We start from the raw sequence: 27528 nt of genomic DNA, 5'->3' as shown, positions 1-27528 counted from the left end.
AAACACAAACGCATCAGCCGACAGTCAAGAGCGCGGTTGCCTGTTCATCCGAATTCAAACCACCTGCCCTATCGATCGATTTGTAAGTGCAGCCTCTTATTTTGAATATAATATTCATGAAAGATAATATCCGCGTTTAAAAAGCAAAATGAAACGTGCAGTTTGTTGAAATAATGGCTTGATGCACTTATGATGCCTATGCATGTTTGCGCTTGAATTAATAACAGCTCTATCTGCACTACCCGCACCTGATGTGGTAAATAACACTTCTGATAGCAGTTTAGACAAATGTGATGTAAGAAATGATGAAAGCGGCTCTCATAGAGCTTTAACCCTGCTTTTCTGTATGAATGCGACTGATGTTTTGAATTTTGATGCCCGTAGAATCGTGTGTGTATATAGCTTATATACAGTACAATGACGGACACACTGTATTACATAATATCAACATCTGTTTATTCAGCTGCAGAAGGATCTGTGTTTAACTCTCTTAGTTTAAGCATAAATGCTATGTTAAAAAATAACATTTAAAAGTGAATGGGGACTTAAGTTGAAGAATTATTTCAAGTGGTCATGTGTCAAAACAGAATGATGAGTTTTGTCTGCTTTGTTTTGCTTCGTTGAGCGTGAGATATGCATGTTATGTGAAAGTAGTTTTGTTTGTAAGTGTTAAATAACTTTCTTTTGTGCTAGTATACAGGGAAATAGATCATGATTAGGCTAGGAAAGGAATGCCATTTCAATGTATTGACTCACCATAGAGGTCACAATCCCTCCCAAAGGTCACATTTTGAGTTTTGGTAGCCTGTGCTTTTCTTGTATTATCATTAATTATTATTACATAATAAGCAGTAATATATAGAGTCACTTGGTCATTATCATAAAATAAACCATTTCAATGTGATGCAACATTATCCTGTACACCATTTCTGGAATGTGCTTTATAATAATGACAGTAGTCTTATTTTAAAAAAAAAATAATAATAATAATAATTTTTTTGACAGTAGTCTTTTTTTTAAAAATTCTCAGGAAAAAAAGTTTCCTGTTTTATGTAATAAATATTTTAACATTTTATGGATTATGATGCTGACCTTGTGTTTGTCACGTAAATAGCCCTGATGGTAACATGACTTTTCAGAAGGTACTAAAATGTACCATTTAGGTAAGAATATGTACACTCTAGGTAATAATATGTACTACTTTTAAGGAACTAATATGTAAGGGTGCTCCGATCAGGATTTTTGGAGACGATCACCGATCGTCAATCACAGGAAGCAGTATCTGCCAATACGATCACAGATACTGATCTTTTTGAAGCCTTCTTTTTATCATGTAGAATTATTTATAGTGATGCTCCGATCACGATTTCATTCATTCATGGCCTGAATTTCATTTTTGAAAATGGGGGGAATTCCCCTCTTAGGTGACTCTTGTGGGGGAGATTTTTTTAATATGAGGGGTGGAGGGGGGCATTTTTTTAGACATTTAAAAAAAATATATATAATTATCTCATCTAAATGTTTGATCATGCAGTGCATTTTTGTTTTTACAATGGGGCAATTGTCGCACAATAGCTTACACACAGCACAAGCCTGATTTTGTGAGCTGTATGTGAGGCGGCCTTATGTGTGTGCTTTGAGTGTGCATGAGCGCACATCTCTTGAGTGCTGAATAGTTTAAACACTGGCGAGACTTAAAAAGAAATGCAAATTATAAAGTAAGTGATGATGCGACACTGCCTCGTTTGTGCAAGTGACAATTCCTGTGTCAACTGTGCAGCGTGCAGCTCACTTATAGTGCAGACACGATGTGGTGATTTGAAGCCATTTGCTCATTATGAGAGGGAAAGCGAGAAAGTTTTCAAATTACTTTGTAAGTTCTTTAATAACGAATATGAGTTGTACCTCACCTTCAGCATTATAATTATTTAACCCGTGCCGGACAGAGATTGAGACGGTGCAGCTGCATGTCATGCCAAATCTCTCACGGCAAGCACATCGTCAGCTTGAGATCATCCTTATAGAGACCGCCGATCAGACTTCCCAAAGCGATTATCGGCCGATAGTGGTCGGCAGTCCATCAATCGAAGCACACCTACTAATATGCACTCTTTAGGGGTAAATAAGGTACCAAGGTGTACCTTTTTCAAAGGTACCGGCCCAGTGACAGTGACAGAACTACAATCCCATGAAACATTGTGAAGGACATAATCAAAATAAAAACGATTTAGACTTAAAACGATTGATTTAAATATATACTGTACTGTATAATTTATGTGTAATGCAAAATATGCATAGTATGCATACAAATATGTATGTCATACACAGAGCTTCAAGAGAGTGGGTGGGTGCTAAAGTGTTCTTGTGGCGTGATTTACTTGTGGTTCTCTGATTGGTGGATATTTCTCTGCAGAATCATGGTTAATGTAGTTTTCACCAAGTAAAATGCTGTTAAAAAATAAATAAGTTGAAAATAATGCAGACTGACAGCTTCAACAAAAGCAAATACCATCGATTAGCTCACAATAGGTCTGTCTTTAAATTATCGTTCAAAATCCATTCCCTTATGGAGAAAATGAATGGTATTTTTAATTCCGGAGCATGACTGCTGCACTCTATTGCCATGGCCAACCAATTGGAATCAGTTATTCCATAGAGTTAAACAATATTTTAGGGATTCACCGATACCGATACTGGTATCGGTATCGGGCCCGATACTGAGCTCTTGTACTCGTACTCGTTAAAATGCCCTGATACCAAACGCCGATACCACACAGCATGTGATAAGTGCCATATTCAGACAAAGAAACATCGACAACAGACAGCAGCATGGAGTTATTAGAGATTAAGGATGTCTAAGAAGTATATGTATGCAATGAATATAATGTTAAACATTAGTAACAGTATTAACGCCTGTAGCTGATGTGCGCGAGCTGATAAGCAAAGCACGCTGAGTGGATTGAGTGTGCCGCGGCGCAGATGCGCGAGCTATTCGTTGCATCCAGTGGGGACATAATTATGGATTATAATGACTTAATACTGTCTTTTTACGCGTTGTGTTTTATTGCGCCGCGTAAACATAAAGTCTACATTTGTGATCGGAGAAATGACAAACAACAAGCCCTACTCTACACTGCCCAAAAAACTCGCTTTAAATATAAAATATAAAAACTCTTTAAATATAAAAAACGTACTTACAGTCTCTGAGTCAGAACAGCCGGCATTGTAGTCTATTCAGACCGAGTCTGGGAAAAAAAAATTGAAGTTCAGGTTTGCATGAACCTGGATGACAGCATGCCCAGGAGACTACAGTCTGTCATTAAGGCTAAGGGTTGTCCGACTAAGTATTGATTGTTGTGTAAATGCTGTTTAAAAAAATGTACAAATGCAATAAAAATATCGGTATCGGTACTCTGTATCGGCAATAGGGCTGGGTATCGATTCAGATATCCCGATTCGATTCGCAAGCTCTTGATTTGATTCGATTCGATTCTCAATTTATTTTTTTATAAATGCTAATGAAGTGACTCTCAGAGCAGCTGGATAGTCATATAGTGAGACGGCAGAAGATGAAAACACCGCGAGCGTCATCCGCGCTTTAGTATGTGTAAACAAAACAGTGCGCTGCGCCATCCGCCATTCATTCATTGCGGAAATCATGGTGCCTTATGCGTGATATCAAATGCTTCCGTAGAATTATAGTATTACTATAGCATTTCACCTGAGCATTGCGAATCACGCGAATGGCCATGATGTACATTCTGTTGTAACATCGCGCAAGGTAAATAAGGGTGACATCTAGTGGAGAAGACTAATGATAAGATTCACGTTAATCAGATCTTGTTTTAAATGTGCTGAAATAAATCCCGGAAAAGATCGATTCGCGGCTTTTGAGAATCGATATTGAATCGATGTCATTTTAAAAAACGATTAATCGAAAAATCTATTTTTTTTTGCCCAGCCCTAATCGGCAAGTACCAAAAATAAAAGTATCGTATCGGGCGAGTACTGGAAAAAGTGGTATCGGTGCACCCCTACTATATTTCATTTAAGTATATTTAAATCTAAAACATTTAGGAAGGAGTTTCAGTATTTCTTCTGGATAAACGTTCAGTTTTAAGTCAGAATAGAGGATTGATGTTACTTTCACAGATGGTTTTGAAGAACGCTGTGTGCGTGTGGGACACATTTGTGCCTAGCTACTCCAGTCATGCTTGTTTTTCAGGATGAATAAACCTATTTCTCTTCTCTCTCTCTCATTCACCCCTCAGGCTTTAATGTTGTTAAAGGAGCTAATGAGAGAGTGCAGCTGTCTTTGATTATTAATGAGTTCCCTCTTAAAAGAAAGCGGATGAACGAACATGGCAGCTCGCATACCCAAATTTCTCCTTGCCATAATGTGACTGACCTCATGTTATTCTGGCTGTGCCCTTTAAAGTGTTTTTTTACATTTGGTTTTTGAAATGACATCTTAAATCGGTCACGAGGCCCAGACAATGGCTATTTATTATCACTTCTAGTCACTAAGAACTGATAGAAATCCCACATGTGTGAAGCAGTAGCGAGTGGGTTACCTGGCCCTTCTTGTTGATGTGGTCTGGATGTGTGTAGGTGGTCACACCACAGGCACAGATCCAATGGTCCCCGGCTCACTGAGTCACTATGTTGTCAGAAAAGCGAATGAACGCCTGTGGTCCGCCGTGAGTCAGTCCGCACTTCTAGAACCATCTAGAATCTATCTATTGTATATATGCAAGGCTAATTTAATTATTAAGGCTGTGGTACATTTTATACACAATGGAAAATGAAAGTGCTTTACATAAAAAGGTTTTTAAAATAATCATAAAATGTGCAAAAGAAGTGAAAATACTACACTAAAAATTTAAAAATCAATTAAAAACAAATAACAAATATAAATAATAAATGTATGCTTGCTAATACAATGGTACTTTGTTTATGGTTTTTTAGTCCATGTCTATTAACTTTTAAGTCATCTATATTTGAGCTAGTGTACTCCTAAAAAGGAACTAAAATTATTGACTCATATTGCATTTGTTACATTACATTAGTTTGAGACCAGCTCATAACATTAACTTTATTTTCTGTCTTTGATCTATGTAGAAAGGAAAAGATTGTTAAAAGCAGAAAGAAAACAGAAATTGAAATTATTTCGGAATTGAAATCTACTTAAATGTATTTATCAGCCAATTCCATATATCTTAAAATATTGAATTATTACCTCTAAGAATTAGCCAGTGATGTTTTAGTATTTTTTACATATAGCCTACTGTGTAAAAAAAAAAAAAGAAGTTGTGAATAAATGTACTAGCAAGTGAAAATAGTTTCAAAGGAAATTCTATACCAATTTTTTCAGTAGTATTTATTTCATTTTAACTTTAGATTTAGTCGTTTTATTTTTATTTTTTTGTACATATTTCTATTTATGTTTAATTTATATTTACTTTGATTTTTAAAGGTAAATTTTTTTACACCTAGTATTTTCCAGCTTTCAATTAAAATAAATTATATTTTATAGTTTTAGTTTACAATAACACTGGATTCAGCTCAGTTTGTTCACTTAATGCACACTGAACTGCCCTAAGCGTTATCATCATATGCAGTGACTAGGCCTGTCACGATAACAACTTTTTGTTGTGCGATATATTGCCCCAGAAATAATTGCGATAAGCGATATTATTGTCATTTTAAAGACCATTTTATGCCACTGAATATATAATCATAATCTAACAGCATAATAATGCAAGAAGGCCAAACACACTTCCAAATCAAAACTAACTTTGAATTTTTAAGAATATTTAGATCATGGATTAAGTATCGAAATATTAGATACCTTAAACCTGAATAAATAGTAAATTACGAGAAGCTACAAAAGACACAGGCGCAAGTGGAATGTACAAAACATGGTGACATTTTTTAAGTAAATATAATGTGCGATATATTGCGTCACCAAAAATGATTGAGGTCATGTACATATATTGCGCGATAAGTCGATATATTGATTATTGCGACAGGCCTAGCAGTGACCTATAAGCAAGCATCGTAGTGTTCATTCATTCTTTCATTCATTCATTCCGCAGCTCCAGAATCCCCCTGAGCAGGTGAAAAACAAACAGCCAGTCTGCTTTAAGATCTGTAAGATGCTGTATGTTATTGCATAAGCTCTGTAATGAGACGGTGTGTTAATAAGCATGGTGCTCTTTCTTCTATAACAACCCAATGGGGACTATTATGGAAAATCTCCATGGTGTGTGAATTCACTATTCAGAGGAACCAAACAGTCAGTGATAGAGAGAGAGCATATAGTCTTCAGACTATTTCCTAGTTTATTTACGGGAGACTAAAGGGACACAGGACTGCAGGTTGGTGCTGACATATGTGTGTTGATGAATTCATCTAATATTTATTCTTTAGACCATGGTATGCAATTTTACACTATTTTCTGTTGTCTTGCTGTTTCTGTTTAGTTGTTGTTTCTGTTCTTTTTAGTCACAACCCAAATGTTAACCTTTTGTTTTTATATGTTATGCATATTTGTATGAAAAAGGCTGAATCCATTCAAACTATTTTCAGTGAATAAAGATTCATTTCAGTGGTTCATTTGTTTCATCACTCAGAAATGTTTACAGAAGTCTCTGCATTTTCCATATGTTAAAATTAATAAGATAATATTGCTGCTGCTTATAAGTGTAAGGTCCACGCACTTAGCCCAAGGAAGGTATCCAGTGGTGGCTGAAGGCTTCTTGTGTGTTCGGTCTTTTCAGCACGCAAAGTTTTTCAATTTAAGTTAAATTCTAATCTGACTCCATTTTAATATGACCTCGAATTTAGGTTGGAAAGCAAATTGGTTGTTTGTCTGCCTCTAATTAGTATTATTCTGACATTTGATTATTCTAGTTAACTCTATACTTTATATTTACTCGTTCATTAGGAATCTATGTCGCTCAGGGTGTATCACGCCGGCCGGTGTACGTGTACCACACAATCACAAACTCTCCAGTCTGATCATTAGTCAGAGGTTATGGCTAACTATTTAATAGACCGCCTCATGCCCCTACAGTCACCTATGTAACAACTTAGTTAAAGCTCAAACAAAATCAGAGGTTATGGCTAGCACTATGAAATATGCTAATACTTCCATAGTGTTTTATCTAGCCCCTATAGTTAGTCTAACTATATAACAACTTGAATAAAGCTTAGACAATAATCAGAGGTTATGGCTAGCACTATGAAATATGCGTATGCTTCAGCAGTGTTTTTACCTAGCCCCCTATAGTTATTCTAACCACATAACAACTTGAATAAAGCTGAGACAATAACCAGAGGTTATGGCTAGTACTATGAAATATGCCCGAACCATGCTAGTACTCCAGCAGTATTTTGTCTAGCCCCCCTAGTTAATGCAACTGCATAACAACTTAACTAAAGTCAAGCAGTTAGTCAGAAATCTATAATCTCACCTGATGTGCCCCATGCTCCATCTAACCTGAGATTCAGTATGTACTAACCCTGGACACAGATTTGCGGTAACATACGCCTTCACTTAATCTACTTAAGAAAATAATTTCAGAGTAGGTCAGAATAAAATCAAATGTAACAATTTATTATCAGTCAGGTAAATATTTATTATGCCAATTGTCTACATAGCCAATTCAAAGATATCAAATCAATACAAAACATCAAATTCTCAAAGATGAATCTGAGAGTAAGATTGCATACCTGACGTTTAGAAAAATGCATAGTATGAAGTGTGTGGACACCCTTCATACTATGGGCTCATTCTGGCTGCAGAATCGCCCCGACCCTTTTGCTGCAATCCTTTAAATACAAAACCAAGATAAAACATCCCCCAAATTGAGGCATGTACAAACAATTGGAATTTGCATTAACCCAGGTCCTAGACCTGGGTAGTTTACACCTCAATGGGAACAGAAGGTAATTTACATGGAAGACCCTGGTAGAGGGCACTCCCATAAGCAAAATATCTCTTAACTTTTAGGATCTGTATTATCTTTTAGTCTACTTTTGTAAGATTGAGACCATTGTACCACTCGCCCTGAGGCTATTCAAATGATACCAAACATGACTGTAAATATTATTTGCATTCATGTAGAACATTATACTATTGACCATTCTGAGTGAACCAAGTGGAGGGAGGATGGGTGGAAGGGGATGAGAAGGAACTGATGCATATGTGAGAGAGGCGTTTCCTGCACCTCCACTCTGTGGGGTGTCTCGAAGATGCCCGTGTATGTTTGTATTGTCTGTTTCTCAGGAGATCAAAGTATCTGAGTTTCTTTCATCCTTACATAAGTATTGTTATATTGGTAAATGAACCATTTAAAATCATTTTTCCTTTTATTTAGATAAAAATTTGATTTATTTATTTCTACTGTTACAGTATTTCACTTCGTATTGCATTAAACATTTTAAATGTAATGTAACCTTGGTCACAGTACAGTGGTGGTTCTTTTAAAATGAATATTTGGGGGGAAAAAATTATATTATGAACATTTTATAAATAGAATTAAAAAAAGTAAAAAATATATATTTATGATGTTTATTAAAACCAATTTTCTAAATTCCTATTTTAAATATTATCTCTAATGGTATCGTGTGAAATTATACCAAAACTGTAGAGATGAACAAAAACATTAGCAAAAAACGATTTTGCATTTGGCCTCTGATTAATACAGCTATAAACAAATGCAAAACAAAACAGACAAATCTCAAGTGTTTTGATTCATGCACTGCATTCAGCCAACCTGAAGTGGAATTATGGGTAAACTATGAGTCAGTTCTCTTATACTTTCCATGATGGCTCACGGCCATTAAACTGTCCCTCTGATCTGCTCTCCAGCGGCCGGGCGGGAGCGCCGTTGAGTGGCTGAGAGGCCTGCAGGGGTTCGAGTGGATCTTCATGCTCTCTGTCAGCAGGACCTCATGGACGACGGACAGTGGCAGAGCGACGGCCCAGTGAGGCGGGGAGGAGTAACCGACCCCGACCTCCTAAATGACTCTGACTCCAGCCGCAGCCCAGACGAAAACCAGAACCGACTGGTGGAGGAAGCAGAGGAGGTCGAACAGGGTCCCCGTGGTGGACAGAGGCCCCTCCGACAAGATAATACTAATAACAACGGTGATGACGAAGATTATGATAGCTCCAAGGTAGAGGACGAGGAAGACGAGGAGGAGGAAGAGGTGGATAGTAACAGTGGCGCATACTCTCCAGAGCTGGATGGACACATCCGAGACTCACCAACACCCAGCCCCAGTCCCACAGGTAACAGACAACTTACAGACCACAGTTTGAAAAACAACCTGAAGCGCAGCATAGATGTAGCCTTCATTGCCCATATCCCATAATCCTCTGTGTGTGTGTGTGGTAAAACTAGCCTAATTCTCAGAATCGTTTCGTTACAAGATATTCTGAGAATTAGGCTAGTAATAAATCAATGAGATATTCTTGAGTACACCTATATATTCCATAAATACATAACAAAATGATGCTTAGTGGCTTTATATGCCAATCAAGAGGATTTTTTTCTGTCAAAGTTAACAGTGCTGTGCTAGAATGAATCAGATGTATGCTAATAATATAAAATCTGATTCATTCTATAGCTTGGTACACTCAGGGAGCACTTGCATACAAAAATAAAAATGACTAATATTGAATATTCCTTGGACATTGAATAGGCACAGCCCAGTCCAAACGGTGTCATCCTGAATGACACGGGACAGATTTATGTCATTCACTTGATCAGGCTGAGGGTGGAGAAGCGTTTCTATTGTCTGCGAGGATTCAGATACCCTGAGTAATAGTGCTAAACTTTTGTTTCGGTTTCTGCTGTTGAACGAGTGACTGCGCCCCATTGTTGTCGCGCAACTTTTAGACAGGTTTGAGTGGCATGAATAATAAGGGCCAACCTCTAGAGCGGGATATATCTGTGTTGATGTACAAACACTGGGCGTAACCTCTCAATTCAATTTTTGGAGCATTTAGACATCTAGATGTGTCTTGGATAACCACATCAGGGTTATTACTGTTATCTAAGACTATTAAAAACAGTTTTGTTAATTGAAATAAACTGAAATGTGACCCTGGACCACAAAACCAGTCTTAAGTCGCTGGGGTATATTTGTAGTAATAGCCAAAAATACATTGTATGGGTCAAAATTATAGATTTTTCTTTTATGCCAAAAATCATGTTCCATGAAGATATTTTGTAAATTTCCTACTGTAACTATATTAAAACTTAATTTTTGATAATATGCACTGCTAAGAACTTCATTTGGACAACTTTAAAGGCGATTTTCTCAGTATTTTGATTTTTTTGCACCCTCAGATTCCAGATTTTCAAATAGTTGTATCTCGGCCAAATATTGTCCTATCCTAACAAACCATACATCAATGGAAAGCTTATTTATTCAGCCTTCATATGATGTATAAATCTCAATTAAAAAAAATTGACCCTTATGACTGGTTTTGTGGTCCAGGGTCACAAATATGATAAAATATAAGTATTAGATGGATAAGCTAAACGAAAATTAGAAATGTTCCCTTGGCAACTAAATGAAATCAGTTGAAACAAGCAATTAAATAGTAAGTAAATAAATAAATACATGGAAAATAAGTAGAATAAAATTGAAATAAAAACTAAAACTGAAATAAAAAAAATAATTAAACAAAAATACTAAAAATTAACCTAAAATTAAGATGAAAACTGAAAATATAAAAAAGATTTTCAAAATATTAAAAACTAAAAGTGTATAAACTATACTAAAATAACACCGAACCACATAAATGTAAGTCTATTGGTAATAATTATGCTAAAATACCAAACAGTTAGTGTTACTCTAGCACATTTTCAGTGTCAACACTTATCAAAGAGGATGTCATATTTGTCTTTTCAGTGTCAGAGGGGCTTGTGAGCCCTGAAGGGACGCCTCACGGTGATGCTGGATCACCCCAGGGCTTCGCTCGCTCCCTGGTGGCGTCTCTCCAGGAGCTGGGGGAGCAGGGAGACCACCCTCTTCTGCCACAGTGCCTCCATCAGGTCTCGTACTCCTGTTCTACATAATCTCCTCTGTGTGTCTCTCTGCTCAAAATGACTAAATGAAGTGTTAAATTTAAGGTTCTTAAGTAAATGTGAGAGATGAACAACATCTAACTGCTGAATTTTCAGCATCATTACTCCAGTCTTCAGTGTCACATGATCCTTCAGAAATCATTCTAATATGCTGAGAAACAATGTGTTGCTGAATAAAAGTAGTAAAAAAAAACAACAACTTTTGAACAAAGCAATGAAAACTTGCAACTTGACATGTTGAACAGACTAAACTTCTGTCCTTTAAACCTAATTTTCAATCAGTTTTGACAAAGTACTTATATTTACTGTGACGGTGGGCATCTGTAAGCTTGTTTACTGCCAGTAGATGGTGCAAACCTCTTATTACTTCAGTCTGCCTCGCTATAGTGTATGAGCCAGAACATGAGATGAATTTTCCTGTGCTGTTCCACATTGTTCATTAATAAGCTTGTGTTAGTCTGTTGTTGCTGTTGGCCCGTGCTGATAACATTGACTGATTGCAGTACATGAAGAATCTGATAGGAAGCAGAATAACCAGCACCTTAAATGGTAAAGCTCTATTAAATGTTTATTGGAGCTTGACCTTATTCAACATGTTTTACAAGAACATCTTTGCTCAGATGCTCAGCTGGTTTAGTTTCATCCTGAGGAGAGATTTATTTGAAGCTACAAGACGACTCTGCTGGAACTGCTCTCATTTATTCCCCTGTGGATTTTGTTCTTATGAGAGATTTTAAATGGAGCAAATCTTGGATAACTGGATTTTCTTTTCACTTTTTACGTGCACTGTGTATACTCAAACATGAACAGCAAAGCTCCTTCCTCAGCTCACACGGACCATTTATTGAAAGTAAGCGGGAAAAGAACTGCAAGATATTAATTCGCAATTCTGAGAAGAAAAGTCCGAATTGTGAAAAACTACCTTCTTCATTTTTTATTCCATGCCAGAAAAAAGAGAGAGAAAGATGTAAACTTCAGAGAGAAAAAAAAATCAAAATTGTGAGATATACACTCAGAATTGCAAAAAACTAAAAGTCAGAATTAAGTTAAAAAGTCACAGTTACCTTTTTATTTATTTATTTTTTTTATTTTATTAGTTATTTTAGTATTATTTCGATACTGTTATATCACATGTTAAGATTTTTAATTTAATTTAATTTTAATATTTTCAGTTTTCATTTTTATTTTAGTTTAAGTTTTATTAATTTGGTAGTGCTTTTCTCATTTTTATTTGTATTTGTTTTAATTTAGTTTTATCCATTACAGTACTTATTAGTTTTAGCCATTACAGTTTTAATTTAGTTTTAGCCATTACAGGGTCACATATGATACATAAATCCCATTTTAAATGTACTTTAATTAATGACCTGTATTATATAACGCAATACATTATGATTTAGAGCTATTGTACAGTGTTACCTAATGATGCTTTTCATTGTGTAATGTAATGCATAATAACTCCAGGCTAAACTCTCTTCTTTACAGATTGCAGAGTCATATGTGCGTGAGGAGGACTGTATCCTTAATATTATTGTTTTCTCAATTATATAAAAAAATAGAGCTCTGTATAATGGTGTGTTTGAACAGCCTTTTGTGTTGTATTGACGCTTGTTCCATTATAGCTCCTATTTTAAACCCCATTGCCTTTGTTATTGTAACAGAATCAGGGATGCTCACAATGTTTATGGATATAGAGCTGTTTATTGTATTACATTCAGTGCATTACTGCAGCCAGTCATCATCTTATATGATAGTATTTCACTGTGGCATTCTTTAGTTTCGGTGTTGTAAAGTGCATTGGTGCTTTGGGGTCTCCCGTTTCCTGTAGATTTTCCTTAACCAGAGCATTTTGCAGATGAGAGAGCAGTCAGGTTCATACAGTTAGAGAGACTCTATCACGAACGTCTGCTGTCTAACCTCGCCGCCCAACAGCAGCAGTGGGGTAAGTGGATTCTGGGAAACTGTTACCCAGAGGTGGTACGTGATGGAACACCTTTTAACGTTTTGCCGATATTATCGGCCGATATGAGCCTGTTGGTTTCGGCGAATATGCCGCCGATATGAAATTTTTTTTATAGAACATATAGCCTAACGCAGATACAATGCTTGAAATGGTGTAATTACTTAGTTTGTCCAGCAGAGCGCACTCCATTGTTTGCTACTGGCGACCTGGATGAACACTTTTGAAGCTTAAGTCTATGGAAAACCATTGAAACTTTGAACGGCCATATCTCCGTAACGGCGCGGCGAATCCGCACCAAATTCGGGGGATCCCTTCAGCTCGAGGAACCCTCTCGAACACGAATCGAGTGTACGTCTAGATGCCTGCTTTCGAATGAGACCACCCCCGCGTCGATAGCCCCCAGGGTTCGGGAGTTACGGGTGGTTAAATTCGCAGTCCGGCGCCGACCGATCAAGCGATCCCGGGGGCTACCGACGTGCGGAGGGTGGCGTTCGAGAGGGCTCCTCTAGCTGAAGGGATCCCCCGAATTTGGTGGAGACCCTGCGAAGTGGACTTCACATGAAATTCCGCCATGATTCCAGTTCCAAGGGAACGTACACGTTACATTCAAAGGGCATTAAAGTGCGCGAGACGTGAATTTATATTGTATTTATTTACAGAGGTATATTATTTCACACTTTTGTAGTAAGTTTCGTCTGTGTGTGAAGACCGTAGCGCAAATCCGTGAATGAATGTTTCGAAGTGAAATAAACTTTAACAGAATAAAGTTGAATGGAATTTAATTGAATTAAAGTTGAATAAACTTCAACTTTACTGTTCAGTGCACTGATGTCAGACTCATTTTGGATAATAAAGTTTATTGTTAAATTGTTAAATGCCCTGCCTCCATTACGTATCTCTGTCACGTCATTATAAGTGTTTGATCACCACATTTGAGTGATCATTGCAAAAAATGTGTTTATGTATATACTGTACTCTATATATAGTACCAGTCAAATGTGTGGACACACGAATGGGAAAGTTTCCAAACTTTTGACTGGTACTGTACTATAATATACACAAAGAATATCGGCCGATATATAGATATCGGCCTTTTTTTACTCCCTAATATCGGTATCGGTATCGGCCCCAAAAAACCCATATCGGTCAGGCTCTACTTTTAACCTGGTCTTTCTGTGATCAGAGAGGAGATGGAGTTTGGTTGGCCAGTGTCAGGACGGTCCAGAAGACAGAGACAGTGACCTGGATGCTGAACACCTGGAGAAACTGAGACACATCTGCAGAACGCACAGACAGTGAGTGCACACTGCACATGAACGCTACATTACTTCTGCCACACAGATCAGGTCAACTTTACTTATTTTATTGCACCCTTCAGTTCAGCTACACAGATCAGGTCAACACTATTTTATTTTATTTTATTTTTAATATTATTTTTAATTCACCTTTTTTTATTCAGAATTTTTTTTGCACTTTACAATAGGTTTGCCACACAGATTAGGTCAACAATATTTTATTTATTTATTTATATGTTTTATATATATATATATATATATATATTTGTATATTAACAATAATTTTTTTATTGCATGCTGCATTAGCCACACAGATCAGGTCAACTTTATTTGTTTGTTTGTGTTTTAATTATTTATTTTAAAGTGGAAGGTTCATTAGTTTAGCCACAAAGATCAGGTCAACAATATGTATTTTTATTATTATTATTTTATTTTATTTTTTCATTGCACACTTTATTAATTCAGTCACACAGATCAAGTCGACAATATTTTTAAATTTTTAATTTACTTTTTAATTTTTTATTCATCATTTTATTTTATTGCTCTCTACAATAGGTCAGCCACACATATCAGGTCAACAATATTACATTTTATTTTTTATTTACTTTTTTAAATCATTATTTATTTTATTTTATTTTATGGCACTCTACAATAGATCCGCCACACAGGTCAGGTCAACAATATTTTTTTATTTTATTTTATATTTTACATTTTATTTTGTTCCATACTACAGGTCAGCCACACATATCAGGTCAACAATATTACATTTTATTTTTAATTTACTTTTTTAAAATCATTATTTATTTTATTTTATGGCACTCTACAATAGATCCGCCACACAGGTCAGGTCAACAATATTTTTTTATTTTATTTTATATTTTACATTTTATTTTGTTCCATACTACAGGTCAGCCACACATATCAGGTCAACAATATTACATTTTATTTTTAATTTACTTTTTTTAAATCATTATTTATTTTATTTTATGGCACTCTACAATAGATCAGCCACACAGGTCAGGTCAACAATATTTTTTTATTTTATTTTATATTTTATATTTTACATTTTATTTTTTATTTTGTTCCATACTACAGGTCAGCCACACATATCAGGTCAGCAATATTAAATTTTATTTTTAATTTACTTTTTTAAATAATTATTTATTTTATTTTATGGCACTCTACAATAGATCAGTCACACAGATCAACACTATTTTATTTTTTTATTGCATGCAACATTAGTTCAGCCACACATATCACATCGACACCATTTTATTTTATTAATTTGTTGCTTCTCTAAAAGTTTTCCTAAATATTTTTCTCCATTTTTTTATAATCTATATTCTCCTAGATCAGGGATCAGTCCTACGGAGCTTGATCTCTGTAAAAATATGTTAGCAGTGCTGTACATGGAGTACAAGTAAATGTTTAACCTTTCGAGCCACTTCACAATTTAAGTACAGGGTAAAAGCTGTGTCCTTCTGTCCCATTCGTCCGGGCCAGACACTTTCACCGGCAGCCACACCTGAGCTTCTCTCTTTCCCCTCCTAAATTGAGCGTGTCTGTGTCTCATTTCTGCACTCTGGCTGCAGTTTGCAGTCCTGTAATGGTTTAAGCAAATGGCCCATTGCTGTGCTTTCAGCAATTTGAAACAAGTGCTAGAGTTTCAGTATGAGAAATGTGCCGCTCTAATATTAGATTCCCGCTGAGCGGAGCAACCTTAGATTTGAGTCCCCTTTTATGCACATTGTCCTGCTACGAGAGAGATAGAGAGAGAAGAAAAAAACAGATACTACAGCTCCTTAAGATGATTTTGACTGACACTTCACCGTTTCTTGTCTTTTTTCAGACCTGCATGGAGCGTTGAGAAAGTAAGACGCCTCTTTGATGTTTGCGTTTGTCTGTACGATAAGAGAAAAAAAATCCACGTTTAAAGACCAGAGGGTGAAAGTCGTTGTTGTCTGTGTGCGTTCATAGTGTGAGCTGTCCAAAGTGCAAAGGAACAGTGTGATCAGAGAAACACAGGGAGGAGAGCAAAACCTGAACACGCAAGAGCTTTCATGCAGCTCAGGTGAGTTTATTTCTCCAATGACAGGCCAGACCACCTAAAATAGACCAAAAACTACAGGAAAACACATCATCTTAGACTTGTACTATATATTTATTAGGGCTTTTTTATTTCAATTTAACAGGCTAATTATTATTAACATAAATGAGGAATCTTCCTACCATCAGAGCAATTTCAATAATGTGATGTGTGTATTTATGTATGTATTTATTCAGTGTGAAATAACACCGCCCTGCATCATATTTACTGAAGGAAATCCAATACTTGTTTCTTAATAATTTTGGGGTGCCTTTTCCAAAAATAGTCTCTGTTTTGCTCGACAGTGTAACAATTTCTCACAAAATATAAGAGTTTTCTTATACTATACCTTAATCACCAGAAAAACTGCCACAAAGACATGATTCCTGTTTTCCTCAGAGCCAGGTTACAACTATGTTCAATTCTCAGCTGATTTTCATGTGATTCATAATAATTCTGTAGATATTATTTTATGCTTAATCCTGATTTCAACTTTAACCACTCCTGAGTTAAATTATACATTTTGAAAACTTCATTTTGTTATTGAAACATGTCATTTCACTGCTTTTGTATATATATTTGTAATATTTTAATATATTTTTACTAAAAATATTTTACTAAAAATACTTTCATACCGTTTTCACACAAAATAAGAATTAAGGATTAGAATTATATATATATATATATATATATAAATATTTTTTCCCCAAAAAAATATAAAATTTTGGAAAGTTTTTTTTTTTATTGATATATTTGAACTCAGCTTCTGATAAGCTTTTTTTTAGTTTTTTGCAAATCAGCAGATTTGATTGAATGAAAACATTAGTTAACAACAATTAAGCTGTGATGTTATTAATAAATGCTGTTTTTCTCACTATGGTTTTATCAGCAGAAAATTGTTTCAGAGGTGGAGAAAGTTATAATATTTTAAAAAATATGGTTTTGACAGTAAATTTGCATTGAATCGTGGCAAATAAAACTACTTAACATTTATCAAGAATGGAAATAGTTTTAATTTGATCTTTTAATATTAGTTGTTTACACCTAGTTTACAGTCTTTTTAGTAGATTAGACCCTACAGCTTCCTTTCGAGAAACATTCTTTCATCATCTGTGGACGAGGCAAACCCCTTGTCCCCTTCTTCAAGTGCACACACACACACACACACACACACACACACAGAGTTAGAGTTCCCTCCTGTCCCTCCAGATCATGCCTTATTGATGAGCCTCTCTTTCTCACTAGCTCTCGCAGCTGATGTGGTGCTGGGGTATGTTACCTGAACACAGTGTTACTCGCATTGAGTTCCCTGACCCGGTTTCACTTTTACACACCAGGCATGGCAGCACACACACACACACACACATTTTCTCACTCTTGCAAAAGCCTCTGCCCAGCCACCTGTTCTGGAGCGCGTCCGGGACTCCTGGAGCAGCTGCATCTCGCCCTGCGCAGTTACCCTCCTAGACACATAAGTTAGAGATTGATTGCATTCACACGTACTATTGCATTCACTCGTACTGCTTGTTCATGCAAAATTCTGATCCAAACGTTCATCATAATATCATGCCCTTTGTTAGATGTCAAGGTGCGTTTGAGTTGGTTTGAACTGTGGTTTCTGATTGTCTGATGCGTTATAATTTTTCTGAAAGTCTTTCTAAAGATAGTAAACTTTTTGTTAGGCATGCACGGAGAAAGAATATTTAGGCCAATACAAATTATATACATTTATTTATAGCAATTATTTTAATGTTATGGCTTTAAATGATACAATGGCCTATATTATAAAATTTCAAAATAAATAAAACTCATTAAAAACTTAATCTAGAATATACATGCAACAGGTTAATTGGTTATGGGTTGAGTTGGTTTGAGGTTTCTGATTGTCTGGTCTGATATAATTTATCTGAAAGTCTTTCTAAAGATAGTAAACTTTTTGTTAGGCATGCACGGAGAAAGAATATTTAGGCCAATACAAATTATATAAATTTATTTATAGCAATTATTTTAATGTTATGGCTTTAAATGATACAATGGCCTATATTATAAAATTTCAAAATAAATAAAACTCATTAAAAACTTAATCTAGAATATACATGCAACAGGTTAATTGGTTATGGAATCAGGAATATTAGCACATTTTAAAATGTGATTCCCAGGCTGGCAAAAGTAAATTGATTGATTGATTTTTCTATTTAAATTTATTGATCCACAGTGGTTCAGGCAATAGGGCCCCGATGCATCAACAGTGATTGACGTCTGCCATTGATCTGTTCTGTTGTACACAAGGGTCTGATGGTCAAATGACCACGTGGTCATTCAACACAAAGAAATCAGACATAGTGCAAGCAGGTGGGGGGGAGGGACATCAGGTGTGTTTAGTTCAGAATTTAGTTTCCAGCCACCACTTGCTAAATTAAATCTAGTAAAGTGACAATATGGAATGTTTTGTTTGAAATGTTTCACAGATTATTTTAACAAAAAGCAGGCAGTGTATAGTACATTCTGTGCAGTATGCTAGTATTCCATTTTGAACCTTTGATTCCCAAGAAGAATATTTCATTAGTTTCATATAAACTGTTTTCTCTCTTTCCATCTAAAACAGGGAAGGCTATGGAGGATCAGAGTGCATGTGAGGCACAACAGGAAGTCATCCAGCCTGACGATCGTAGCAGCACTGCCCCAATTGACATTCTGGAAAATGAGTGGTAAGCTGTAGGAAGACAGCAGGGAGAGTTTAGCTTTTAGAAACTGAGCGTCAGACTGTATCGGCCTGGCACTGGTTGTCGTGTGTCTTTCTCTGATCTCTGACAGTGAGCTGTCATCACTTAGATCCTGTCTCTGAGCAGCACAGCGACCTGCATGTGTTTATGACCACAGAGGTAGCAGAGAACAGTCAACAGTGGAGTCCTGCATTATTGATCCACAGTGGTTCAGGCAATAGGGCCACGATGCATCAATAGTGATTGCCGTCTGCCATTGATCTGTTCTGTTGTACACAAGGGTCTGATGGTCAAATGACCATGTGGTCATTCAACACAAAGAAATCCCACAATCCCTCCAGAGCGAACAGCAGCATGACCCCTCCCCCTCCTCGGCAGTGACAGACAGCTCCTCCTCTCCAGCCTGTGAGGATGCAGGAGCAGAAGAGGAGAGCGGGAGTGTGGCAGCTTCCCACAGGGATGCCGCACCAGATCCCCAGTCACCAATGGACGCTGCTCAACCCCACAACGCAGAGGCCCAGCCGCCTCAGACGGACACTGATGGCCCCGGAGTGGTGATGGAGGGAACAGGGGATGCTGTGGATACGGGGCAGGATGAGGTGGAGCCCGTCCCACACACTAAGCAGGTTCCTCTGGAGCAGGACGTTCCAGAGAAAACACTAGAGTTGGAGCTAGAGGAGAACGGGAACGGAGTGGAGTCGCTGGATATTATGAATGTGTCCATGCTGGATGACATGGCCAAACGCATACAGGTGGAAGAGGTGGGTGACAGATTTTCAGTCAGTTTAGTTCAAATTCAAATGACAATGAGGCTTATTTGTTTTTTAGTGCTTGGCATGGCTTTGTTTTGAGAATGTTTAATTCTAATCATATTAGATTTAAAGGTCTCTCCGATTAGTCTCTTAAGCACTTTGCTAAGCTTTTCCTGATTCTAAGATTGGTAACCCTTAATATTCTGCATATATTGTGAGTAATATGCAAATTTGACAGGCATTTTAAAGGGAAAGTGTCTCTCTACACCACTAGCATCACCTAATTTAATCATCAGAAGAATCAATCTATAAATGGCTTACTTAAGTGTCTGTATTGTAAGTTGGGATAAGAGAAAGTGTATTAACACAGAAAAAAATAGCACACATCACCTTAAGTGGTTTATTGTGAAACTTAATTTACTTTTTCAAGATTTAGAAGCTGCTAGCATCACTATGATATCATCCAGTGAGGTCATAGTGATGTCATCTCGCATAGGAAACCCTTATCATCTCTTTAACTGCAGTGTTGTCACTGACTTGCAGGAATATTCTAGGTTCAATACAAGATAAACAATCATTCTGATTTCGGAGACAGATAGAATAGATTTCAAACCTTGTCTATGCAATATTATGAATCCTTATTTTAACCCTGGTAACTTTCACATGTTAAGGTTACCAGAAAGAATAACTCGAGCTTAAAAAACTGTTTATATCGCTTTCTGCCTATAACAGTAGTCCCAATGCTAAAAAGACAATTTCGCAGCTATTAATATCTCAAAATAACTTATTTTTGCACAAAAGAATTCAAATACGTGGTCTTACAGAAGTTGAAGCATTGCACTGTTTGAAACCCACCATAGTAGTACCTTCAATACTATATGAAATAATACAATTGTATGATTTTATTAAACATAAAATAATTATATTAATAATAGATTCATATAATTGTAAAATAACCATATTTATGTCCCATCTAGACCTTTTTTTATTTTATTATTATTATTTATTTTTTTTTGAGTTTACAAAACTGTGGGAGTCAGAATTGTCTGTGGTAATCGACAGCGTGTCTCACTGGTTCTTAAAGGGACAGTTCACTCAGAAATCAAAATTCTGTCATCATTTACTCACCCTCATGTTGTTCCAAACCTGTATGACTTGTTTTCTGCAGAACATAAAAGAAAATATTTTGAAGAATGTTGGTAACTAACCCATTTTGGAGACCAACGGCTTCCATTTTATGGACAAATAAACATTCTTCAAAATATTTTTTATGTTTCACTGAAGAAAAGACAGACAGAAATGAACATTTTTAGGTGAACTATCCCTTTAACCCAGAGCTCGTCAATAGGGACTCATCTATGGCAACCATGTGTATAAACGTGATGTATTCTAATAATCATTTTCTTGCTATACTTGGTTTTTTAAGCTTAACTTGTATGATCTCAGCTCCCGGTTTGGTAATTACCTCTTTTACTTTCTTGTAAGTTACTGTGGTGAGAAGGCGTCTGATAAGAACATACATAATAGAAATCGGAATCTTAGCAGTGATTCTGAGAACTGGATGCCCTGAAGGGTGACCTTTCCCCTGAATGCCAGAGCTGAATGATTGTAACAGGCAGCCGTGTGTGATGATATCACAATGAGACAATCAACAATGAAATCTGGACCACTGATCTCTACCAGCACAATACAGGCTTTCACGAAGCCAATATCCTTAAACGCTTTGTGCTCTGTTCCCAATCATGTGATGTGCCGTTTCTTAGCGGAGGGGTCTTGATTTCATGACTAGTGTTTAGTGTGGCATCTTGTGTAAGTTTGTGCTGTCAATATAAAACTACCATTCAAAAGTTTGAGGTTGGCAAGATTTTTTTATTTTTTTTTAAACAGTCTCTTATGCTCACCAAGGCACCATTTTGTAATTGTGTAATATTGTTACAGTTTATTTTTGTGGAAACTGAGATACATTTTTTCAGAATTCTTCAATAAATAGAAAGTTCAAAAGCATTTATTATGCATTTATTTGAAATATAATTAATTTGTGACATAAAATGTCTTTACTCGGTTTTTATTAATTTATTGCATCTTTGCAGAAAAAAAGTATTATCTTTAAAAAAATAAATAAATCTGTCATTATCTATATTATTCATATTTTGAATCAACATATCTTCTTAAGTGTGCCATAATAGATGTTGCATGAGAGTTGTGACTCAACAATAATGGCGATAGTGACCTTCAGCCTGTACAGTAAAGTGAGTCTGTTGAGCTGGTTAAAATGGTTGGACTTTTGAACATTTGTCTGAGCTTTCCCTTTTCTTGGAAAGGCTGAAAACATGGTGTGCATGCAGACTAAGTTGTGCTCAGTAGGACCAAATTCTAATGCTTTTTAACCAGACAGAACCTACTGACCTGGAAAACCAAAATCAAAACATTTTTTGTTTTTGAAAGAAGTCTCACCAAGGCTGCATTTATTTGATCAAAACTACAGTTAAAAATAATAATATTGTGAAATATTATTACAATTTAAAATAACTGTTTCTGTTTTAATAGATGATGTGTCTGTTTTCTATTTTAAAATGAATTTAAGTTATTTCTGCAATGGGAACGCTGAATTTTCAGCATCATTACTCCTATCTTCAGTGTCACATGATCCTTCAGAAATCATTCTAATGCTGATTTGCTGCTCAAAAAATATTTCTTATTACCAATGTTTCCACAAAAATATTTAAGCAGCATGACTGTGATACATTTTTCCCTCATTGAAAGTTCAAAAGAGCCGCATTTATTTGAAACCTTTTTTTGTGACTATGTAAATGTCACTTTAAAAAAAAATGTACTGTTTACAAACTTTTGAGCAGTCTGTATTTCATCTCTATGAAAACATTTTTATTCTATTTAGAACAGTTTAGAAGTTTAAATTTTGTCCTATAGCTAATCTAATAAAGCATGCAAGTACATATTGCACAAAGTTATAGTGGTCGACTGATATGTTTTTTTTTTTTTAATGGCCGCTGCCAATATCTAGAGAGCTTTTACACAATATTTACTCAAAATCCCCTAAATCATCAGTTTAATTAGTGGTAGACTGATATTGGTTGACATTTTTGGTGTGTGTGTGTGTGTGTGTGTGTGTGTGTGTGTGTGTGTCAAAAATACCAACCAATATCAATCTACCACTAGTTAAAATGATGATTTAGGGAATCAGTCCATTGACCAAGCAGATCAAATAGCTTTAATTGCAAGTATCTCTGCTGTATCTGTTGAGTAATGACGCAGCAGTGTAAGTGGATTTATTCTGAAGCTCTACTGCTGAGCCGATATTTGTTAGAAATGTACAGAATCATGTCTTCTATGTCTGGTCAGTGATGGAGTTACTACGGCCTTTTGTGGCTAATAATGCTGAATGACCACAGAGAGAGCAAACATTACCCAACTGACTTTGAGTCCACACTCATCAAACGTGATGTTTTTCTGTATAAGAGCGTCAGCAGAGTGCATTTGAGGAGCTGGAAACTTTCATTAGCAATGATAAGCATGTGTTATTTTTGGACTGTTATGTTGATTGCTGACTGCTAATGGCCCACTTCATGATCGGCTCACCACGTTGTGGTGTGTTTGGAAGCCTAATTACTCAAGTGTCATTTGCTCAAGTGATTAATGCATCTGTTTTTTTATCCTATTAATTTGTTGCGCTGCTTATGTGCTATGTACTTCCTAACAGGAGTTCTTTTGTGAGAGATTTAAAGCAAGAGAGTTTAACATCTAACCCTTAAGTGGACTGTTTTGCTGTTGCTGGTTTTCAGGAACACATATTTCCTCAAATAAAATTAGGAACAATTACCTCACCAACCTCTATTTAATGTTATATCAATGTATTTAAGCCTTTGAATGAAACAGTTCCGTCACTAAAATCTGATTAGAGATGTACATAGGTCATGTGACACACTCTGTGCCTAACAACACACTTAACAATGGTAACAACACATCCTCGTGTGCCTTTGGACATTTTATATAGTGTTTAGTTATACAGTGAGGTCTGCTCTCCTGCTTTTAAAATCTCTGTGGAATTGAGCCATTCTACAGGTTTTGAAAAATGTTTGGCCTAAGTCTCTTCTGATAAATGTAACCGCTATGATGGAGTAAAAATAGAGAACTATAATTGCAGTGCCCGAAACGTTTGTTTTCATTGAGACAGATCTTGCCAAATATGGAAGCTCTCAGGATGAAATGAGTGGACACCAACAGTTTTTTATTGAAAAATAATCCTGTTACTCTTTTTAAAATGACTTTTAAAGGGATAGTTCACCCAAAAATGAAAATTTGATGTTTATCTGCTTACCCCCAGGGCATCCAAGATGTAGGTGACTTTGTTTCTTCAGTAGAACACAAATTAAGATTTTTAACTCAAACCGTTGCAGTCTGTCAGTCATATAATGGAAGTGAACGGGAATCACGGCTTTGAGAGTAAAAAAAAAAAACATACACAAACAAAACCAAATTAAACCCTGCGGCTCGTGACGATACATTGATGTGTAAAGACACGAAACGATCGGTCTGTGCAAGAAACTGAACAGTATTTATATCATTTTTTACCTCTGATTCACCGCAATGTCCGAACTGTCCCGAGCGCGGTCGCATCTTCTTCTTCTTCTTGCTTTACAGCGGATAGCAGACTTATAAGTGCATTACCGCCACCTATCTCTCAAATGGACCATTGACACTTTATCTACAATCTCAATTAGGAGTGTTAACCTGATTTTCAAAAATAAGCACGCTAAAATATTCTCTTCTCATACACATATTAACAAACAAAAATAAATATTAAATAGAAATATTAAATGTTAAAATTCTAAACTCTACATTTGCATGTAGGATTAGTTTTTATATTTATTTTAGTAGTTATTTATAATGTAGCAAACAATAAATACATAATTAAAAAGCATTCTGTAAAATTTTATGGAAGTCTGAAAATTGAAAATAATTGGGGAGTTTTCTTGTTAAATTTCACAAATTTTAATAAAACACTACTTTACGTACTGAAGCTTATATCCAGGCAGCTGAATCATAAACTGCCTTATTCTTTAACATTAAAAAGCAATAAATTCCCTTTTTTGTAGCTAAATCCTACAAGGTTTACAGTTTCTTCACCACTAGAATGTAATTGAAACTGATGTATCACCTGCCACCTCAGCTCATAGTGACATCTAGTGGGTAAAGTATGTTAGTGCAAAGCACTTCCTAATTTTTTGGAGACTGTGAATCCAGTAACCTGCCCTCTGTCTTTCAGATCACTCCAGCTGCTGGTCTTGTGTCTATCTTGAAGAGAAGAGTCTCTCTGGAAGGAGCCAACAGCTCTGTCCCTGCCGCCCCTAAACCGGTCTCTAAACGGAAGGTCCGTTTCCGAGAGCCTGACGAGGGCCTGGACCATGGTAAGAACCGCTGTTGTATTCTGCACACTCATTTTTGCAGTATTCACACTGATGACGCTCTGATTCTGTGTTGATTTGCTTAAACCCAATATGCAGATGAGGTGGGCGGAGACTCCTGGCTGCTCCTCCTCTTGTTGTGCTTGGCTACCGTGGTGATCAGTGTGGGCGGGACTGCGCTCTACTGCACTTTCGGAGACGCCCAGTCCAGTGTGTGCACAGACTTTTCCCATAACATGGACTTCTACATAGGACAGGTGCAGAGGGGCATGGATGAAGTCAAACACTGGCTGTCCCTGAGCTCATAGCAGGACGGGACGACTTGTTTTCTTCTCCGTTTCTTCTTCTCAGTAGCCTCCGTGATCTTTAATGCTGAGATCTCCTCATACAAAGGCCTTTGCTGGGTCACGCTGTCACGGATGAAGCCCAAACGAGCCCGTCTGTCAGGTCCTAAAGGGGACGTCCGGCCCCAGGAAGGCACAGCAAACCTCTTTGGCCAGTTTTTGACTCAAGTAGCCCACTGTTTACTGCCGTCAACTGAACCTCATATGACTTCATTTTTAAAGTCTTCAATTTAAAATCTTAATACTTGGTTGACAGAGTTGTGTCTTTTATTTATTTGAAAATTGAATGACCATCATGGTACTGAAGATAATAATGGACATAATCATCTGTAGCCTGGACGTAGCATTTTCCTGTGGTGGGTTTGGACTTATGGAAAGATGTTTATAGGGACAGGAAAGCAATACATGTATATTGAGGAGCTATAGATATAGATATATAGATACAGTCAGCAGAGAGGCAAAGTCTTGGTTATCATAGTTATCCATTTATTAATATAGGAAAACAAAAATAATTTTTCGGTAGATTCAGCAACATTGTCATTATTAAAAAGTTAAATCACTGAAGATAATCAATATATTTTCTTTTAAAAAATCTGTCAGATTCTGTACATGCAGTTGACAGTGTTGTGTACCATCCATCAGACTGAATTTACTTTATTTTGTTATTAATGTAATTATTATTACTACTAATTATTATCATTGCTAATGAAAAAAAATTATAATGATAACAGTGATTTTATGACTAATAAATATCTAAACTTGTAAATTTTAAAGTGCAAGTTCTATATAGAAAAAGTTGTAAGTTATAAAATGATAAGTTCAGATATTTATTAGTGTGTGTATATTATATTTTTATATAAAAAAATGTAAAAATATATAAACTTTTTTTTGTAAAACAGCTAATTCTATTAAATAGCCTATTTCATTTTCCCCATAGAAATGAATTGGTATAACTATGCTAACCATGATTTGTTTTGCCCTCCAGTTTATAACTATTTAGCAATGGGAAGTTTTTAAGACGATTGGTACTAGAACGAGAATGTCATATGATTTTAATATAATTTGCTCAGGCATTTTTGTTATAATATCATGACCTCCAGTGTTAAATAAGTAACATTTATTTTTGGTTATTGTCATAAGTGCATCCTGTGTTGGGTCTTGAACATCTTTTATGTTTCCTTTTGAAGCACAGTCTTACTATGGTAATGTCAACATAAGTCTGCAGTAAATTAAGTTAAATTAAAGGACCACTCCACTATTTTTGAAAATAGGCTCATTTTCCAACTCCCCTGGAGTTAAACAGTTGAGTTTTACCGTTTTCGAATCCATTCAGCCGATGTCCAGGTCTGGCGGTAGCACTTTTAGCTGTAGCTTAGCATAGATCATTGAATCCGATTAGACCGTTAGCATCTCGCTCAAAAATGACCAAAGAGTTATTTTTCCTATTCAAAACTTGACTCTTCTGTAGTTACATCGTATACTAAGACCGACGGAAAATGAAAAGTTGCGATTTTCTAGGCCGATATGGCTAGGAACTATACTCTCATTCCGGCGTAATAATCAAGGAACTTTGCTGCCGAACCATGGGTGCAGCAGGCGCAATGATATTACGCAGCGCCTGAAAATAGGCTTATTTCCGTCAACATAACCAACGTAGCCACCTGCTTGCACAGGCAGCTTGCTGGGGACTATTTTCAGGCGCTGCGTAATATCATATTACTATTTGAATAATATCATATTACGATTAATATCATAAAATACTATTTGAACTATTGATCTCAAAGATGCTAATCAGCACATGGTTAGCTAGCACAGTTCTGAACAGTTGTACACA

The 27528-nt window shown here is 36.2% G+C and overlaps 1 protein-coding gene across 1 annotated transcript; it reads left to right on the top strand.

Annotated features, from left to right (window-relative positions):
* cnsta (consortin, connexin sorting protein a) lies at nt 1–26334 on the top strand. Its single transcript, XM_016535237.1, has 13 exons — nt 1–82; nt 8879–9301; nt 10933–11075; nt 12594–12624; nt 12964–13050; nt 14255–14366; nt 16216–16237; nt 16344–16437; nt 19058–19160; nt 19271–19389; nt 19497–19936; nt 25212–25353; nt 25450–26334. Exons 2-13 carry the CDS (start codon nt 8962–8964, stop codon nt 25656–25658), a joined length of 1842 nt encoding a protein of 613 aa, XP_016390723.1. The 5' UTR covers nt 1–82; nt 8879–8961; the 3' UTR covers nt 25659–26334.
* The last annotated feature ends 1194 nt before the right edge of the window (nt 26335–27528 follow it).

This window comes from Sinocyclocheilus rhinocerous, unplaced genomic scaffold (assembly GCF_001515625.1).
Source record: "Sinocyclocheilus rhinocerous isolate Xijiao unplaced genomic scaffold, SAMN03320098_v1.1 scaffold1004, whole genome shotgun sequence".
NCBI classification, from domain to species: domain Eukaryota; kingdom Metazoa; phylum Chordata; class Actinopteri; order Cypriniformes; family Cyprinidae; genus Sinocyclocheilus; species Sinocyclocheilus rhinocerous.
This window is presented reverse-complemented; position numbering and strand designations above follow the sequence as displayed.

Bases quoted from the DNA above. Each gene is read 5' to 3' on its own strand.
- cnsta (XM_016535237.1), top strand. From the start codon at position 8,962: ATGGACGACGGACAGTGGCAGAGCGACGGCCCAGTGAGGCGGGGAGGA. The intron at 9,302-10,932 runs GTAACAGACAAC...TTGTCTTTTCAG, and splicing joins ACCCAGCCCCAGTCCCACAG to TGTCAGAGGGGCTTGTGAGC. The intron at 14,367-16,215 runs GTGAGTGCACAC...GTCTTTTTTCAG, and splicing joins ATCTGCAGAACGCACAGACA to ACCTGCATGGAGCGTTGAGA.